The 20,117-nt window shown below is 46.1% G+C and overlaps 1 protein-coding gene across 2 annotated transcripts in view; it reads left to right on the top strand.

Moving 5' to 3' along the window:
- The window catches only part of TTC38 (tetratricopeptide repeat domain 38), a 35,747-nt gene that overhangs the window by 784 nt on the left and 14,846 nt on the right, over positions 1 to 20,117 (top strand). For both annotated transcript variants that reach the window (XM_088478288.1, XM_088478287.1), the window contains exons 2-6: positions 1,618 to 1,695; positions 6,282 to 6,363; positions 7,093 to 7,264; positions 10,402 to 10,575; positions 17,107 to 17,182. In XM_088478288.1, coding sequence (XP_088334414.1) covers positions 1,618 to 1,695; positions 6,282 to 6,363; positions 7,093 to 7,264; positions 10,402 to 10,575; positions 17,107 to 17,182 — 582 coding nt within the window. The remainder of the gene's footprint in view (positions 1 to 1,617; positions 1,696 to 6,281; positions 6,364 to 7,092; positions 7,265 to 10,401; positions 10,576 to 17,106; positions 17,183 to 20,117) is intronic.

The raw sequence follows: 20,117 nt of genomic DNA, 5'->3' as shown, positions 1-20,117 counted from the left end.
TGATGTATTCTAATATGCTACTGTGTTCTGCCTTCAAATAGCAACACACACACACTCTCTCCCTCTCTCGTTTAGACAGCATAGCAGGTTAGTGTTAGTTTTTTTTTTTTTTTTTGGGGGGGGGGGCAGTTTAGGGTTAGGCACCACTGGGGGGTATTCGGTTTAGGTACGAAGGGGGGAGCCTTAGGTTTAGGCACTAACGGGGAAGGTTAGGGTATGGCTACAAAAAAGGGAGGGTTAGAGGGAGAAGGGTAAGTATACTTACCCAACCCCTGTCGGGATACCAACCCTCGGGATGCTGCTGTCGGTATTTTGACAGAAGGCATCCCGACAGCTGGCGTTACATACCGATTCCGACAGCAGTATGTAAAGGTAATGGTAGGTGGCATCACCGTACTGTAACGTCTTGGAAATGCCCAGACCTGCATCAGTTGTAATCTGACATTTTGTGAGTCAGTTTGAACACCAGCTAAGCTGCTCATGGGAAGGCGATGTAAATTATCGGAGTTCGAATGGTTGGCCGACGGATGGGACATTTCATTTCCAAAGTCGTACGGACAGTCAACATTGTTCGTTCTACGGTGTCATGTGTGTACCTGCAGTACTTTATGGATAGCGCAGTGGCCAACGGGTGCTTAATGATCGTGACATCACATTCACATTTAGTGCGGGAGGTACCAGGCGCATAGCAATATGTCAGTGCAGTGTTCTTTAGCTTCCATGGGATATGGGAGTAGAAGACCCGCCGAGTGCATCTCTTAACACTACAATACTGGACACAGCGCCTCACCTGTGCTTGTGACATTGCTAATTGGTCCCTGGAGGACTGGCAACATGTGGTGTGGTCCGATGAGTCACAATTCCAGTTGTTTCGGGTTGATGGTGGGGTTTGGCGCAAATTCCAAGGCACCATGCAGGCTGCCGATCGTTCTATCAAGGTTTGTGGTGTATACACGTGGCATGGGTTGGGATTTCTGGTCTGCCTGAACAGGTCATTGACCGGTAACCGCTATGTTGCATCGTGCACCCCCACAACGATGGAATATTACAGTAAGATAATGTACGGTGTTATCGGTCCCAAGTTGTCCAGAATTGGTTCGAGGAGCACTCTGGAGAGTTCAGATGAATGGTGCGGCCACCACGTTCCCCCAGCATAAACCCAAGCGAGCATTTATGGGATGTGGTGGAGAGGTCCATTCGCATCCAAGATCCTGCACCTACAAATTTCAGGGTGCTGTGGGAAGCTACCCAGACGGCATGGGTCACCATCTGTCCAGAGGTCTTCTGTCCACTTGTGGAATCAATGCCACGTTGAGTTGCTGCACTTCGCCCGGCTAGAGGGGATCCTACACGATATTAGGCACTATCCCATGAATTCTGGTACTACAGTGTATATATATCCACACACACAAGATGTATTTATTTTTCCTATTTTATTAAATCTGGTGATTTTAATCTGGGTTAGAAATTTGAGTGTAATGTACGGTAAACACATAATGTATTTTTTTTAACTGATTTTTACTTTCTACATTAGGTTTTTCAGGTTTTGCAAGAACTTGTCTGGTTTGCCAATAGGAAAATACACTTGTATATTTATATATGTTTATTGCTTTACAGGCCTGGCAGGATGCTGGGATGACTCTTTCTACTACCAGCAATGAAGCCTGCAAACTGTTTGACGCCACTTTATATCAGGTAGTGCATGAATGTTTACAATGCGTCCATATATCATAATTGTTGCACAGAGTATTTGATTCCGCCTTTTGACGTCCATATTCAGCTTGTTTCACTTTCTAAATTTGGCCATGTCCCTGCTTTACCACACGTTAGAATCAATTGACGGCCATCATCTCAGTTCTATACATAGACTATAAATTCAGTATAGAGTACAGTACGTCATTCTGTACTGCACGGGATTGATAGTGTTAATGCCAACAATAACCTTTGACTCCTGGCTGAGCATCAATTGGAGATGAAGTTCAATAACAACCAAAATGCTGACTACGGCAGATTTACAAAAGAGACCTAATTGTCTATCTAGATCTTTATTTTCAAAATCACATCGTCTACCCCAAGGTTGAGATTCAATTAACAACGATTCTGTTGGAACTTCTGGCACTAATAAAACGTGGGTCATCAGTCAGCAAATCCTTGTTCGTTTTTTTCCCATAAAGATACGAGCAAAAAACTAGCACGATTTTCTTCCTGTAATTACCACAATGTTATGATGGAACGTTGCACATATGAATATCCCCCTAAGAGTTTCCCAAACTCCACCGTTACAGTCCAGGTTTTAGTAATATCCATGCTTGAGCACTGGTGACTTAATTAGTGCCTCAGTCAATTTTGTATATCCTTAAAACCTGGACTGTTTGGGAAACTCGGCCCTAATACTTTCGTGTTTATTCTATCTTTATGTTAATTGGTGGTCAGATGCTATTGGAAAAAATGAACTTTAGAGAACACTCAATTCAGATTTAAACACAACTTTGTTGAGGTTGATTTGGTATTTGACCTCCTTCCTCTGGGATCGGTATGATTTACCGCCGGCCGCATGGTTCAAATCCCGACAGCGGCAGCCCGACATGGGTGAAAATCCCGAACGGTGATTAAGGTAAGTAACCCTAGTCTCCCCCCCTCCCCCCTAACCCTCCCTTAGGGGTGCCTAATCCTAACCTCCCCCCCCCAGTGCCTAACTCTAATCCCCTCTCTAAGTGCCTAAACCTAACCCTCCCCTTCCCCGCTGCCTACACTTAAGTCCCCCCGGGGGGTGCCTAACCCAACCTCCCCCCGGAGGTGCCTAACACTAACCCCTCCTTTCCCTAGCCTAAACCTATCCCTCCCGGGGGGGGGGGGGGCCTAACCCTAAATCCCCCCTGGGAGTCCCTAACCTAACTCTCCGCCCCCCGCAGCAGTCCGCGCCCGGCTTACCTTCGATCGGGATGGCGGGCGGTCAGGCTCCCGGCTTAGGTAAAGTGACAGGCGTCGGGATTTCAACGCCTGTCATCTAACCCTTGCCGGGATTAGACAGTCGGGAAGCCGGCGGTCGGGATTCTGTCCATCGGCTTCCCGTTCCTCTACATACCACATCAGCTCCTTAAGCCATAGCTTTCAATTATCCAACTTCTTGCTCCTTGTCATTGACTCCGACAGTGGAAGCTCTTCTGAAGTTCCCCTTTGTGGTCAGAATATTTCACCACCAACTGGAAGGTTGGATGACATTGACGGTAGTTTGTGAGCCCAGATTTCTCCTTGTTACAGTTTTCAGTGGACAATTGCATCATACGCTAACGGCACAGTTTGGTTTCTGGGTTATACTTACAGCCTTTAGGCCAGAGTCAGAGCCACACACAAAGCCGCCATATCTGTGATTTTTCGCACCGCGGGTGCATCCCGAGTGAACACTTGCTCATCTCCAGATCTCCGGAGCTATCTCGAGTCCCACGGAAGTTAGCCGGATCTCCAAATGCGGCTAAATGGGTTTAACCGGGCGGTAATAGGCCATTCGTAATTAGCGTAAGATTGCCATGGACGTGTGATCACAGTCGTGGATTATTCAGAGGTGAGCGTACGCACAGATGCTGCAATTTCAGATGGATCTTTAGCAACCCAGGGACTGGATGGGGCAAAGCTTTGCTGGTAGTGATGGTGCCTGCTCTCACACCTGGTGCATATGTGCTGGTCGGCCGCATAGATGCATCTGGTTTGCCCTGAATCAGACCCTTTCTGTATAGGCCCCATCTGTGGAAGCTGCTCTACAGGTATCTGTTTATAAAAAAATAGGATCTGTTGACTACAGAAGACATTCTTCTAGCACAGTGTAAAACAGTCCTGGGCAACCTGATACACCGTGTCGGGTGGCCCTCTAACCTTCATTAGGGCCGCACATTGCTTTCAATTTCGGTAATGAATTAATTAGCTCCCTTCTATCTGCAATAACGTATCAGAATGCCAGAATACATACAATTGACCGGCGCACGGGATGCCGGCAGTCATAAGACCGACAGCAGCATCCCGATGTTCAGAATCCCGACAGGGGCCGCTAAGTAGCCTAACCCTCCCCCTCTCCCCCCCCTGGTGACTCCTAACCCTAACCTCCCCCCAGTGGTACCTAAGCCTAACCTCCCCCTGGTGGTGTCTAACTCCCTCATCCCGCACCCTAAACCCACCCCGGGTGGTGCCTTATTCTAACCTCCCACAGGTGGTGCATAACCCTAACCTCCCCTTCCTGCAGCCTTACCCTAGCAACCCCTCCCCATAAATGCCCGGCCTAACCCGCATACTTACCATCGGGATGCTGGTGGTCAGTATTTTGATTTCTTCTGTATGGTGGTGTCGACATTCTGACAGGCGTCAGTATATTGACGTCCAGCATCCTGATCGCATCCCCAGAATGCCTTATAAACTAGCGATACAAGCTATAACACACAAATATGACAGCAAAGCAGGGAACTTCCCCTGAGGGCTCGGGGGGTTACATGCGGCCCAGGGCTCAACACTGGATTAGAAAATGAAAGCAACCATCTTTTTTGTTGCTATAGGCAACCACACCTTTTATATAGTTATGTATGGGACTGTTATTGTGCCTGCTCAACAGTAGCTTGGTTCAGGTAAAGACTCAACCTCTCCTCCCCACTAAACTGGTGTCCGGAAGGCTTAGGGGGCGATTCAATTGTCATTTAAGGAGCGCTTATTAATAGCAATCGAATTATTTTTGGTCGCCCATTAAGTATGGCACTTGTTGCACCTGATTAGACCGGGTTTAGCCATGTAAAACGGCTAAACTCATCTAAAGTCCTGGTTAGGATGCCCACACAACAGTTTGGTTGCCCAATACCAGCACTTATTGCACATTTCTGCTCGCCTCCTCAGAAGGGGGCGAGCAGATATGCCGGCGCCGGTGGCGGTGTCACGCCCGAACTGGGCATCAATTGAATTGGTACGTCGGGCGCCTAGCTCTGACAGCTGCCGATGCTAACAATTGCATCGCCCACTTAGAAACTGCACAATTTTTCTGAATCAATTCTAAGACTAGTGTAATACCAAACAGAGCTCATATAAATGTAATTTCTAGGGAAGGGAGGGAATATAAAATATATAATCAGATGTTGTAACCTGTCTGAAGCCCTCCTGTGCTCTGTAGTTATGTGGCTGTCAGGCAGCCTTCTCCTAGGTAATGAGCACATAACTGAATCTGCACCTAAGATAATCATTAAGTATCTGTCAGACTCTGCAAAAATCTATACTCGGAAACGCCAGGGCGTGAATCTCTGAGTGTGATTCAGCTGTGGGCGCAGTGACACACAGATTCCCAATTATCGGGTCTGCGGTCCTCTAGCAGACTGTCCGTATTTGACCATCTGCTGCCGTTTCTGGACGCGGAGGGGGCGGCAACGGCCTCCTTTTCCCAGAGCGTAGGTGGGTCATTGCCGTTAAGGGGGAGTGGAGAGGCCAGGATCTCCATTGGCTGATGTCGATTTCCTGGCCACTTTTACTCATCAGCGGCGGCCGGCTTGTGTGACCCCATGGTCACAGCTGGGCGATGGACACGCAGATGATCCGATGCTGCGTCCAAGGATGCAGCTCGGTTTAATAATGCATTCTGGAGGCATGACGCCTCCTGCTACATTACCATATTAGTGCTATCGTACCGGCTACCATGTTAGAAGCTGCGAAAGCCAATGCGTCCGCAGCTGAATCGCCCCCTCTGTATGGATTTGGGGGCTGAACACTGATGACTTTGCCCTCTGTGTCACCTCTGTATGTCTGCACCTCCTTTTTAGATTGTAAGCTCTCACGAGCAGGGCCCTCTTCCCTTATATGCTTTTCTTCCCCTTCTTCTACTATCATCTCCTCCTCACTGCCTACAACGGCACCCAGCCTTTGGGTTCTGCCGTCCTGCTGCCTATTTGGGTATTATGACGGCTAACGCAGCAATGTCTATACACCGTGCCCATGTCTGGCAATGTTCTGTGTTGTATGTCACTTTCGTTCATACTGTTTCTGTGTATGTACTTTGTAAGGCGCTGCGGACCCCACTGCAGTGCCATATAAATAAAGGATAATAGTTATAATATAGATTTTATAAACTCACTTCAAACATAAACCTGAGGTTCTTGGTGCACATTTTGATTATATTATGGATGCCAGTCTGCCAGAGCTGGGTGATCTCTTCCAGATCAGGGCCTACACTAACATTTTCTATTTATAACGTGGGACTTACCATACTTTGTGCCTTTTGGGTTTTTGCAGAATTAAATATCTTTGTTGTTTTCTTTCAGTATGTGACTTGGACGAATGACAAAACCCTGGGAGGAATTGATGGATGTTTATCCAAAATTAAAGCTGCTGATCCAGATTTTGGTAGGTACCATTTTTGCCTGGCCCAAGTTTTAATTTTGTAACAATTGAAATGTATTTAAGTGAATATTAGGGGGCATCACAGACCACATTTTATTTACTGTCCTCCAGCTGGTATGATTTGAAAAATATTTCTGAATTTTTCAGCTGCCTTATGTGTGAAATGCTGCACTTATATGCGCTGTTCAAACATAATCCGTCAGTAAACTTTACTCCAACCAGTCATGTGTTCTAGCTTATAACTCCCAGACCCATCTTCTTCTTCCTTCTCAGCTCCCCAAAGGCTTGTTCTAATTCACTGTTTGCTACAAAACTGTTTTCCTTTGCAAATACACCTGCTATTATATGTGTGCATTACATGTAAAAGATTTGCTTGACCTGGAGGCTGCAGTGAAAAATACCAACTACTTTCACACCATGTTATTATCAGTTGGGGGTTGTGATTGAAAAACTGGACAGAGATCTTCATAATATTCCCCATTTTGCAAAGGTCATCGATCGGATGGTCCCTACTCCTAGAGAGTTGTTCGTTCAACTGTTTGATATGCAAGTTATGGTTTAATGTGATATTCCTAAAATCCCAGCGTAAGGTGTATTCGCTTTAAAGCAATTAATCCTTTACGTCTGTCGTGTTTGTGTAAACTAGAACAGCCATCCTGTCACAACTGCTGTTTTATTTTGCGGATTTTGGTAATCTGACGTGGAATACAGTAATGCTTTTCTCTCTTCCAGTAATGGGACATGTGATTTCTAACGGCCTGGAACTGATCGGCACGGGTCGTTCACCATCAATTGATAAGGAGTTGGCAGATAGTTTGAAAGTAATGTCCGATTTGTCCAAGACGCAGCCTCTGACCGAAAGGGAGAATTTACACGTAGCCGCACTTGAGACATTCGCCAAAGGGTACGGGCTAGATATTTTTTGAGTTTCGATAGCTGGTATGATTTTACCATCTCAAATGAGCTACTTAGGGGTCATTTGGAAACATATTTGTACAAGCTAACACTGTCACAGGTAAGCACATGGATTTGCTGGCCAAGCTGGTGACATCTGCAGCAGTGATAAAGTTTTCACCGGCTGCGGGGAAGACTTGGGCGTGGTATATTTTGTCGTCATTCATCATGTCGACATGGTTATAGTGTCAATCAACATTGACCACGCCAACATTCAAATGTCGACATAATTAGAATGTCAAAAAAATGTCTCTTGTGTTGTCTTCCGGGTCCGACGGTGACGTCCTGATGACTTCTGGCAGATCCTGCTGCGCTTCTGGTGGTGATATTGCTAACCATATCCCTCCCCCCTAGTGCCTAAACGTAACCTTTCCCTCCTGTACCCTAACCATAACCCCCTGATGCCGCAACCTAACCACAACCCTCTGGGCCCTAAGAATTTTGAGATTTTACATGACATCATTGTGAACATGTTGACGTTCTGCAGCTGCCGACATGTTCATTGTCAACGATGCCGACATCATAACATTATGAACATCCCCATTATGACAATATCCCGTCGGGCTTATTGGGAGCATTTATTGAGGCATATGGATGAGGTGCAAAAAGTAACTTTTGGTTTGGAGGACGAGGGGCAGAGCGGTCATTTGTACAGAGGCATTACCGGCTTTTCAGGAGGCATTGCAGACTTTTACTCCCCGCACAAATACTTGAATATACCGACACTGCTGAAGTGATTGTGTGCCCTATATTATTAGTGAAACTGCTGTTCACCGTCTAGCTGCACTTTTGTGGGAAAATACATCTACGGCCGCACTCTGACTTTTTTAAATGTACAAAAACAAGCAAACTAACTAAAAACAAAAAGCCGTCAGCAGACAGACGGGTGCACAGAAAAAGGCATCGCAGGTCCACAATGCAGTTTTACACTTCCCTTATTGACTTCCCATGCAATTGATCGGGGCGATAAGTAATAGCCGCAGAATTGCTGCAATCGCCGAGATTTCGGTGCGAGATTTAAAGACGCAATTTTTAGTTTGGTCAAAACCTGGTTGTTTTTGTCTTTTTTAAAGAAATTGCAATATCAATGCTCGCTGCTAAATCGCTGAAATATCGTCCCATTGCCATAACTCGCAGGCTACTACGGTACCATACTCCAATCTATGACATAGGAGATGCCTTCTGCAGGGGTGATCTCCCGTGTCTTCTAAAGAGACATTTACAGTGTATTGAACCCGTCTGCAATATATGTTTGTTTTTATTTTCCTTTTTTTTTTCTGTGTGGGGTTTTTTATCTAATTTTAGATTTATATGTGCACTTTATTTTTGCATATGTACATGTAATAAACTGTTTACATAGCACTCCTTGTCTGGTTTAGTCAGAGTTCTGGAATATACTGTTGGGTCAACAGATATACATACCATTTATCGACATCAGATCCAGATTTATTATTTACTACATTTAGCCCTTCGTCGGCTATCGCCATATAATATAACTCATACTTGCCTACCTTTAATACTCCCGGGAGAAGCCCGGGTAAGAGAAGCAGCAGGGGGCCGACGGGGGCGGGGCTTGATTATTCACGTCATTAAGCCCCGCCCCTCGCTTTGCATAGGGGTCGGGGCCAAATGCCGTGATTCATGCAGAATCACGTCTTAAGCCCCGCCCCCTTCACGGAGACCCGCGATCGCCGCTGGTATTCTCCTCATTCTGAAATGCCTACCCTTCCCGGGGTGCGGGGGGTATCCGAAAAATCGGGAGCCTCCCGCGAAAACCGGGAGGGTAGGCATGTATGATATAACTCCTCTCCTTTAGGGGCTATACACTGTTATTGGGGCTTATGTAATATCCTTTGAGAGGCCGATGTGCTTGCTTTTGCCTTTTCAGTGATTGCCGCTTTAAATTTACAGGCACGCTTACCGGAATCGCACCCATGCCCGCATCTCACAGGCTATTACGTAAGCCCCATTGTGTATGTGTAAGAACTTCAATGAGTGCTGGGGTAACACACTGCACATTCCAAATGCAGAATCTTTTAGGACCCCCTGTCTGCTGTGCAGCAGTCACACTTTCTGCCTAAGATTATAGGGCCTGGTTCAGAGATGTGCGCTATTGCGATGTTTATGGAATTCATCGATTATCAGTAAACCGAGCATGCATCTAAGTCACACTGCGTATGTGCCAAGGACTACTGTAGTCGCTCTCAGCGACTATTTATTCTCTGTGTGATTGACAGTTAGGAAGCATTTGGGGGGGAGGGAACTGGGAATGGTGCCAAAGCACGCAGGGGCGTTGCAACTGTTTCGGGGGCGTCTCACCCTGCGACTGCAATCCCATAAGCAAGGAATATGGCTCTGGTGCCTCCTTTCCCACGGCCATTCTGCAGGACCACAGACTCACTCAGGACTGCAACAATCGAAGAATCTGCAACCGATGATGCATCTGTGTACGCATATGCCTGGATTTGCAGAGTGCGCAGGTGGGCGTCTCAGTACATCTTCTGGCAGCCGTGACATTGCATATTTGCGCATAACAGTTGCGCACAAATACTCCGCAGAGGCGGCATTAGCGCACAACTCTGTATCAGGCCCAGAGTGTAACTCACTGGTGTAGAATATGCAACATATTCTGATTCCCTTCACTTAGAACCTCTGCATCCAGGTGCGTATCTATGGGTGCAGGGTGTGCTGTGCTCATGAGCCCCTGGGTCCAGGGGGGGCCCGCGCTGCACACCCTGCACCCATACTTTTTGTTACTTCCGCTGGAGAGGCGTTACACAAAACACCTGGAGAATTGGCGCTGCGTGCGTTTTCCCGGTGACCTAAGCATGCGCAGTAGAGACAATTTTTTTCTTGTCTACATAGTTCACCATCCCACAGAGAATATTTCTCAAAAAAAACATTCTACGTACAGACACAACCATTACAACTTTATTCTAAGTATAGATTGCGGCCCAGTTATCATATTACAACAGCTGTGCAAATTTACGTTTTTTATATATATATATATATATATATATATATATATTTCAAATGAATAAAAACTTGAACAGAGCAAGAAATGTTTAAGGTCTGTTTTGTTTGTAGAAATCTTCCCAAAGCCTCGGATTACTGGGAAAGAATCACACAGGACCATCCCTTAGATTTGCTGGCTTTGAAATTCGCCCATGATACATATTTTTACCTTGGAGAGCAAACGCAGATGAGAGATTCTGTCGCCCGGGTTCTTCCATACTGGACTCCGAATAACCCTATAAGTAGGTACGTAAACATAGGGGGTAGATTTAGTAAAGCTTCTAATAATGAAAAGTGGTGGCGTTGCCCATAGCAACCCATTACAGTCTGTCTATCATTTTCTAGGATGCAATAGAGAAATGATAGCTGTTATGTGATTGGTTGCTATGGGCACCACCATTACTTTTCATGTTTAGAAGCTTTAGTAAACTTTCTCCGTAGTCTCTGTATTAGTGAGGTGAGTGATATGCCTGAAATAATGGATGTACTATTACCTGATTAGTGAGGTGAGTGATATGCCTGAAATAATGGATGTACTATTACCTGATTAGTGAGGTGAGTGATATGCCTGTAATAATAGATGTACTTTTACCTGATTAGTGAGGTGAGTGATATGCCTGAAATAATGTACTTTTACTGACAAAGCTAATGAGGTTGAAAAAAAAAAAAAAAAAACACCCATCAAGTTCGACTTTTATTGTATAAATTTTAGGGCGGTATTCAGTTAGTTTCGCGTCCGTGATAAAGTTTTGCCTGCCCGACTTTCTGCCTACATCGTGCGCGCCCCCACTATCTATTCACCGTATTCAATTATAAACCACGCGAAGTCGGAACAGGCAGAAAGTGCTGTCAAAAATGGGGATATCAGCCTGAACTCCCAAAAAAGTTGCATTAACATTGGGGATCAATGTAGATGTGCCCGAATAGCCCTAATAAAACTGTTTGAGGTGCTTAAGTTGTTTCAATAGCTTCTTAAAGGCGTTTTTGCACAAGTGGTGAAGAATGACATAAATCTATATTTTTGGGTGAAAATAAGTAGTCCTGGCAAATTTGGGGTACATGAAGGACAGTCTTCATTTGTTTCACTTCAGGCTATGAAATGAGCATGGAAGGGAAATAATCAGTGTCCTTTTATTATAATAGAGCACGATTGGAAATGTCATTATCTCACACAGGGGGAGATATATCAAGCCTTCTTAAGAGTGGACAAGTGGACAAGTGCAGCAATTGCCCATAGCAACCAATCCGCTGCTACCTATCTTTTTATAGAATGTACTTGATGTATGCTATGAGCTGATTGGTTGCTATGGGCAACGTCTCCACTCATTAGAAGGCTTGATACATCTCCCATATAGTGTAGTACAGTGGTTCTCCAAACTTAATTCTCAAAGCAACCTATCAGTCCAGGTTTTAAGGTTATCCATCCTTGAGCACAGATGGTTAAATCAAAGTGAACTAAGTTCTAATTAAGACACTTGTGCTCAATCATGGATATTCTTAAAATCAGTACTGTTGGGGGCACTTTGAAGACCGAGTTTGGGAAACACTTGTTTAATCTTTTTTAAACTCTTACATGTGTAAAAGGCCATTGTGTAGGAGTTATATAGGCTTACCATACAATCCCTTTAAACTAGGGATGTGCAGGCTCGGATTAGTTCGGATTTTCCCACCAAAATTGGGTCTCAGAAAGAGGCAAAACGTCATCTTTCATAGACAAACATCATCTTTCATGGACTTTTGTCCAGGAATGATGATGTTTGTCCATTAAAGATGACGTTTTGCCTCTTTCTTGAGACCCGATTTTTGGCGGGAAAAAAATCTGAATTTGGCGGGAAAATCTGAACTAATCCGAGCCTGCACATCCCTAGTTTAAACCGGGACACTCGTGAATTACACAGGTTGTGTGACTGGCTGACTGGACTCCACCTGGTTTTAATCAGCCACAGAACCTGTGTAATCAATGTGTCCCGGATTAAAGGGATGATATGATAAACCTATGGTTATATGAACACTTATATTGTCTGGTGCAGCAACTGTAAGCTCCACTTTTGTGCCTATTTATTAAGTACACAAGATGAGCAGATCAGTTAATGACAAACAAATAGAAAACACAGGCTCAGCCTAAAGGGGCCTATCCATTATGTGACCTGAAAAACTAAACGTCTAGCGTTCAGTCCTTCAGATCGCCGGGTGCGATGCCCGCACTGAACAGCGTTCCCTAAACGTCATTCAGTGCAGGAGACCGACCTCCCTATCTGCTAACATTTGGAACCTGACGAGCGTCGTCAGGTTGACCAGCATGTTCGGCAGATAGTCGGGGTCGGCAAGGACCCAGCATGCACACGCATCGCTGGTCCTTGCCGGCTGTCCATTGCACGAGTTTGTGAACAATGCGACCAAAACCTCCTGGTTTTGGTCAGATCGTTCAAAAAGTCATGTAATGGATAGGCCCCTTTAATCCATGTTTTATAGACCGATCAGCCCTAAAGGCCCCCATACGTCAGCAATCTGAAAACCACAATTGAACAATTTGAAGATTTATTGCCCGATCGAGCAATCTGCGCCCATACATTACAGATCTTTTTCAGTGATTTGCAGATCGATTGCAGCAAACACAGATCTGCCAATCTTGAAAGGCCCATAATTTTACTAGTAACGGTCTACAAATCTGCTGATCATGTCCATACACTAGCAGTTTTCAGCCCCAATCCATCTGTGAAATACAACATGTTGGACAATCTGATTTAACAATTCCAATCACTTTTTGGTTGCAATCTGCGATCTGTGAAGCCCATACATTGCAGATTTTTATACACAATCGATTGCAAATTGCAGAATTGTCACAATTGATTGTTGATGTATGGGGCCCTTTAGGCAGCAAGTGAACAGTCAAGGCCCCCATACATCAGAGATGGATTGCAGCAATCGTGCAATTTGCAATCGATTGTGTATAAAAATCTGCAATGTATGGGCTTCACAGATCGCAGATTGCAACCAAAATGTGATTGGAATTGTTTAATCAGATTGTCCAACATGTTGGATTTCACAGATGGATTGGGGCTGTAGATTGCTAGTGTATGGACATGATCAGCAGATTTGCAGACCGTTTCTAGCAAAATGATGGGCCTTTCAAGATTGGCAGATCTGTGTTTGCTGCAATCGATCTGCAAATCACTGAAAAAGATCTGTAATGTATGGGCGCAGATTGCTCGATTGGGAAATCCTAACATCAGGCAATAAATCTTCAAATTGTTCAATTGTGGTTTTCAGATCGCTGATGTATGGGGGCCTTCAGTTCTTAAAGTTGATGTGTTGGAAGCAGGAAAAATGGGCAACATAAAGGCCCCCATTCATCATCAATCAATTGTGGCAATTCTGCAATTTGCAATCGATTGTGTATAAAAATCTGCAATGTATGGGCTTCACAGATCGCAGATTGCAATCAAAAAGTGATTGGAATTGTTTAATCAGATTTTCCAACATGTTGGATTTCACAGATCGATTGGGCTGTAGATTGCTAGTGTATGGACATGATCAGCAGATTTGCAGACCGTTTCTAGCAAAATGATGGGCCTTTCAAGATTGCCAGATCTGTGTTTGCTGCAATCGATCTGCAAATCACTGAAAAAGATCTGTAGTGTATGGGCGCAGATTGCTCGATTGGGAAATCCTAAGATCGGGCAATAAATCTTCAAATTGTTCAATTGTGGTTTTCAGATTGCTGATGTATGGGGGCCTTGACTGACAAGGGGCAAATTGCGATGGCTAGGGGACTGGGGGCCTGATTCAGACCCGGTCGCGAGCGCTGAGCGCTCACAACCGGGTCGATGGTGGCCCAGAGCGCATGCGCACGACGGAGCCGGCTCCGTCGTGCGCATGTGCGAGACCCGGATAGCGACGGGCAATCCGTCGCTCCGGGTCTCGTACCAAAGGGGGCGTGCTGTCGATGTTGAGTGACAGCACGCCCCCTTTGGTGGGCGGGCCGGGGGGTGGCTGCGCAGACGGAGGCGTTCCCATGGGAACGCCTACCGTCTGGGGGCGGCCCCACTGACACCACAAGTGATGTCAGTGGGAGAGCTTTCGGCTCTGAGCCGAAAGCTCTCTGGAGCTTGCGGCCACGAGACCCTACCACAAGGGTCTCGTCGCAAGCCCGATGGTCGCGATTGTCTTGACCATCATCCTGGCCGCTCGCATTAGCTGTGGGTGGCAACCCACAGCAATGCGAGCGGCCAGGAGGCTGCACCATAGAAAAAAAAAAAAAGATGCCCTGATTCAGAGCGAGCGCTCTGTCAAAGCGTCCGGCTCTGAATCAGGGCCAGGGTCAGAGCATCTCCAAAACGCCTGAGGCTCATTGATATGATTGGACAGTGAAGGCTAGTCATCTAATCATATCTAACACAAGAGCTACTTTAGCACAAATTCCTGAAAAAGTGAATGCTGGCTATGATAGAAAGGTGTCAGGATACACAGTGTATTGCGACCAGCTGCGTATTGGTCCGTGTAACCACAGACCGGTCAGAGTGCCCATGCTGACCCTTTTCCACTGCTGAAAGTGCCTACAATGTGCACCTAAGTGTCAGAACTGGAGCATGGAGCAATGGAAGAAGGTTGCCTGTTCTGATGACTCACTTTTCTTTTATGGATGGAAGGGTGTCTGTGCCTCGTTTACATGGGGAAGAGATGGCACCAGGATGCACTATGGGAAGAAGGCATGCTGGTGGAGGCAGTGTGATGCTCTGGGCAATGTCCTGCTGGGAAACCTTGGGTCCTGGCATTCATGTGGATGTTACTGTGACACATACCACCTACCTAAACATTACTGCAGACCAAGTACTCCCCATAATGGCAACGGTATTCCCGGATGGCAGTGCCCTCTGTCAGCAGGATAATGCGCCCGGCCACACTGCAAACACTGTTCAGGAATAGTTTGAAGAACATGACAAAGAGATCAAGGTGGTGACTTGGCCTCCAAATTCCCCAGATCTCAATCCGATCGAGCATCTGTGGGATGTGCTGGAAAATCAAGCCATGGAGACCCCACCTCACATCTTACAGGACATAAAGGTTCTGCTGCTAACGTCTGGGAGTCGGATACCACAGGACACCTTTACCGTATTGTGGAGTCTGCACCTCGACGGATGAGAGCTGTTTTGGCTGCATGAGGGGGGCCTACACAATATTAGGCAGGTAGTTTTACGTTTATGGCTGATGGGTGTATGTAAATACACATGAATTATATGTGAATTACTACTAAAACGACAGACAAAGTATACACCATTGGAGCAACAAGTTAGTTAAATCTGAGATTTGTAGGCTTCATGAATGTCATTGTCCACATGTGTAAAATTGGCAGGGCAGTCTCTTTGCCACTTGAGACATATCATAGCACTGTTTTTTTATTTATACTTGTTTATTGAGCACATTTGAGAGAACATCATGATAGAACTGTTGTACCTCGTCAAATGTTGATATACATAACATCTGAGAAAACATGTAGATACGATGCAGCAGAAACAAAAAGGCTTATAACAATTGGAAAACATAAACCCATAAAAAAAGAGTAAGAGCAACTGAATTCATTATCACCCTGGTGGGGCACAGATTGTAGCCCGAACCAATATAGGTTAGGAAAGAGGGCTGGGGGGAGGGAGAGCGAGTTGGTGAGGAAAGAAAAAGAGAGAGGCCCTCATTCAGAGCCGCACGCTCTGAGCAGAGCGCACGCTCTGAATGAGGGCCGGGCTCCATTTTCATGGAGCGTCCTCCTGGACGCTCGTATAGCTGTGGGTCACCACCCACAGGCTATACGAGCGTGCATTGTGATGGTCGCGATGGTCGAGACCATCGCGACCATCGAATTTGCGAGCCGGAGCCTGCGGTTGAGGTTTTCAACCGCAAGCTCCGGAGTGATTTTGGCTCTATCAGAGCCAAAATCACTCCCACTGACATCACTAGTGATGTCAGTGGGCCGGCTTCTGACGGGAGGCGTTCCCGTGGGAACGCCCCCGTCAGGGAGGCACGCCCACCAAAGGGGGCGTGCTGTCAATCAACATTGACAGCACGCCCCCTTTGATCGGACACAACGAGCGAAGGACTTTCCTTCGCTCGTCGCGTCTGGTGCATGCGCACGACGGAGCTCCCTCCGTCGTGCGCATGCTCAGTGCATAACATCGACCCACTTGCGAGCGGACAGCCGCTCGCGAGTGGGTCTGAATCAGGCCCAGAATTGTGATTATAGCAGGAGAGTTCTGAGAGGTATTAACGGAGACCTGGGAGAGACATTATGGTGGGAATACCAAGGGTTCCAGACAGATTGGAATCTCCGTATAGTATTATTCTGTAGACTAGTGATGTATTCCATTTTTTAAATGAACCATATCCTGTTAAGGAGTTTCTGACGGCTGGGAGTGTTCAGCGCTTTCCAGTAATGGGCTATTTGGTATTTAGCTTCACATTTATGTGTATTTATGTGGAGAATCAATTTATTGGAGGCATCATAGCACGGGTTTTTTGTAACCAGACTTTTATGTATGAAACAGAACTTGTTATGAGAAGATGATTCCCATTTGGATAGATTGTCAAATCCTAACCTGTTATACAGGCTTTGGGCATAGAGATAAATTGTGTTTAATATAATGCGTGATCTCTCAGAGGAACCTGATGTACTCGGAGCTCTGAGATCTCACATGACCGAGTCTGTGGTATAAATGCACATGGAGCTGCTGATCATTCAGAGAAGCAATTACACGACCTGTGTTTTCATCTATCTCTCCCTTTTAGTTATGTGAAAGGCATGTATTCTTTTGGACTACTTGAAACAAACTTTTATGATGACGCCCTAAAAGTGGCTAATGAGGTAAAGACATATTATCTCTATACAATAGTAATCTCTGTATCTCTCCCTCTCTGTCCCTCCCTTCTGTCTGCCCCTCTCTCTATCTCTCACTCCCTCACTTACTCCATTCTGTATGACTCTCTCTCTCTCTCTCTCTCTCTCTCTCTCTCTCTCTCTCCCTCTTCTCAGTCCCTCCCTTCTGTCTGTCTGTCTCTCTCTCCTCTGTCCCTCCCTCCTGTCTGCCTCTCTCTCTCTCTCCCTCTCTCTCCTCTCAGTCCTTCCCTTCTGTCTGCCTCTCTCTCCCTCACTTAGGCCTTCATTCAGAGCCGCTCGCTATTTGCGGTCGTTCGTTTTCTAAAAAGGGGTGGCTATTCAAATGAACCGTTCGCACTTTGCGGTCTGTTCACGCCTCTAAGTCTGAACGAGCGAGCAAAACATGCGAACGTAAATTTGAAAAATACGCCCCCTGGCCGCTCGCACCATACGTCATGTCCGCTATTTATTAGATTAATCGAGTACATCGACCAGCGTATGAACTGCTCGCTATTCTTGTGGTTGGTTTTTTCAACCACTATTTTGCGAGCAGTTCTTAGTTAAAAAAAACCAAGTGACGTGGTCAATGACGCTGCTGGATTAATTATGCACACCCTTAAAACGCCCGTTTTGACCTTTAAGCACGCCTGCGATCGGATTTCCACTCCCCGTTTTCAAGCCCCTTCCCCTGTTACCACCCACATACGCCTCATTCTGTCACTCAAATTAGCAGGCATTCGCTATTTTGCGAGCACATTAATTTCGACCGCACTGACTGGTTCGCGCATGCGTATAACGATCCGTACGCATGCGCAGTTGGGCAAACATCGCTCGGAGCGAACGAGCTGCCGCTTACGAGTGGCTCTGAATCAGGCCCTTACTCCCTTCTGTATGTCTCTCTCTCCTCTCAGTCCTTCCCTTCTGTCTGCCCCTCTCTCTATCTCTCCTTCCTCACTGTCTGTCTCTCTCTGGGCCTCCCGCATCAACACTAAAATGGTGGTCAAAACAAAAATGCAGTTTTCAGAGGTATGGTCACAATCACCGTATGCACCTAACATGGCATTGCTTAATATATGCCTATTGGCTTCTTATCTGCGTTTCCCTCAAGAAGGATCCATTAGGATCTCTCCCAGGGTCCCCTGCGGGTTGCGCATGCACTGGCCGACAGCTGCTCATGCTGTAAAGCTCTTATCAGGAGAGCTGTCCTTTGCTTAACGTTTCATGCATACGGCGTTACTAAAGGCAGGTATGTATGCGATCAGTGACAGGATGAATGGCATCCAAAATACTATGCTTGATGCATCCTATCCAAAACCTTTTCCTTTTTACCTCCTCCTTGTCTCTCTATATTTCTTACTCCCTGTCTCCTGTCTCCCTGTCTCTCTCTTCCCCTCCCTTTCATGTTCCCTCCTTTCTGTCTGTCTCCCTTCTGCTTATCTCTCTTTCACCCTTCTTGCTATCTCTCTCTCTCTCTCTTTGTATCTCTACTGAATGCTACTATTTCATATTTGTTTTGAAAAAAATAAATAAAAATTTTCAAAGTAAAATGTATATGTGCTAAGGGTTAAACAAGTTTATAGATTAATCATTTCAGTCTGCTGACTGGCAACTGGGATGATTTGTATATAGAAGGCATACCCTGAATCTGCCGGACTGGCAGATCTATATGCACTAACTGGCCAACAATATGTGGACAGATGAACATCACAATTCCAAAAAGATAAGCTGGTGTAGCAATGAGGCTGGCATAGCAGTAAGGCTGGTGTAGCAATGAGGCTGGCATAGCAGTTAGACTGGAGAAGCAGTAAAGCTGACATAACAGTAAGGCTGGTGTAGCAATGAGGCTGGCATAGCAGTTAGACTGGAGAAGCAGTAAAGCTGACATAACAGTAAGGCTGGTGTAGCAATGAGGCTGGCATAGCAGTTAGACTGGAGAAGCAGTAAAGCTGACATAGCAGTAAGGCTGGTGTAGCAATGAGGCTGGCACAGCAGTTAGACTGGAGAAGCAGTAAAGCTGACATAGCAGTAAGGCTGGTGTAGCAATGAGGCTGGCATAGTAGTTAGACTGGAGAAGCAGTGAAGCTGACATAGCAGTAAGGCTGGTGTAGCAATGAGGCTGGCATAGTAGTTAGACTGGAAAAGCAGTAAAGCTGACATAGCAGTAAGGCTGGTGTAGCAATGAGGCTGGCATAGTAGTTAGACTGTAGAAGCAGTAAAGCTGACATAGCAGTAAGGCTGGTGTAGCAATGAGGCTGGCACAGCAGTTAGACTGGAGAAGCAGTAAAGCTGACATAGCAGTAAGGCTGGTGTAGCAATGAGGCTGATGAAACAGTGAGGTTGACATAGGAGTGAGGCTGGTGTAGCAGTGAAACTCACTGGAAGCTCCTATGAGGATGGCAGTACTCTTGTCAGTCAAGGTCTTATCACAGATTAAATTGTCCAATCTAATAAAGGACAAGGAGCCTGATTCAGTAAGGATTGCAATAGCGATTACACACGCAGTCTCACTGCGAATATATGCTAATATCTGCGATCGCTATGCCATACGCAGCCCAACATAAGGACGCCCACTTTACCTTACACACATCCGTAATACTTAGCAAGTCTGCGAAGCCATCAGTAACATGGAGTACAATCGGTGCCTCACGCACACTTGCACAAGGTCTGACCTTACTCAGGAATGGCTAACCTCAACACACGCAGTGCAAGCCCAAGCTGCGTATGGCATCACAGTAGATAATTTATGCACACCCCTGCAACAGCGTTCAAACGCACTGGCACCCCTATGCTTCACCACCCCCCAAATCACCACCGACAAATGCCCACTTCCTGTCAATCACTCTGTGATGAGTTTGCGTAGTTGCTGCGATCGCAGTCCTGTTCGCAGTGGAGTGTTCGCACACGCTCACTACGATGCATGCGC

Source organism: Taudactylus pleione, unplaced genomic scaffold (assembly GCF_031769625.1).
Source record: "Taudactylus pleione unplaced genomic scaffold, aTauple2 ptg000212l, whole genome shotgun sequence".
NCBI classification, from domain to species: domain Eukaryota; kingdom Metazoa; phylum Chordata; class Amphibia; order Anura; family Myobatrachidae; genus Taudactylus; species Taudactylus pleione.
This window is presented reverse-complemented; position numbering and strand designations above follow the sequence as displayed.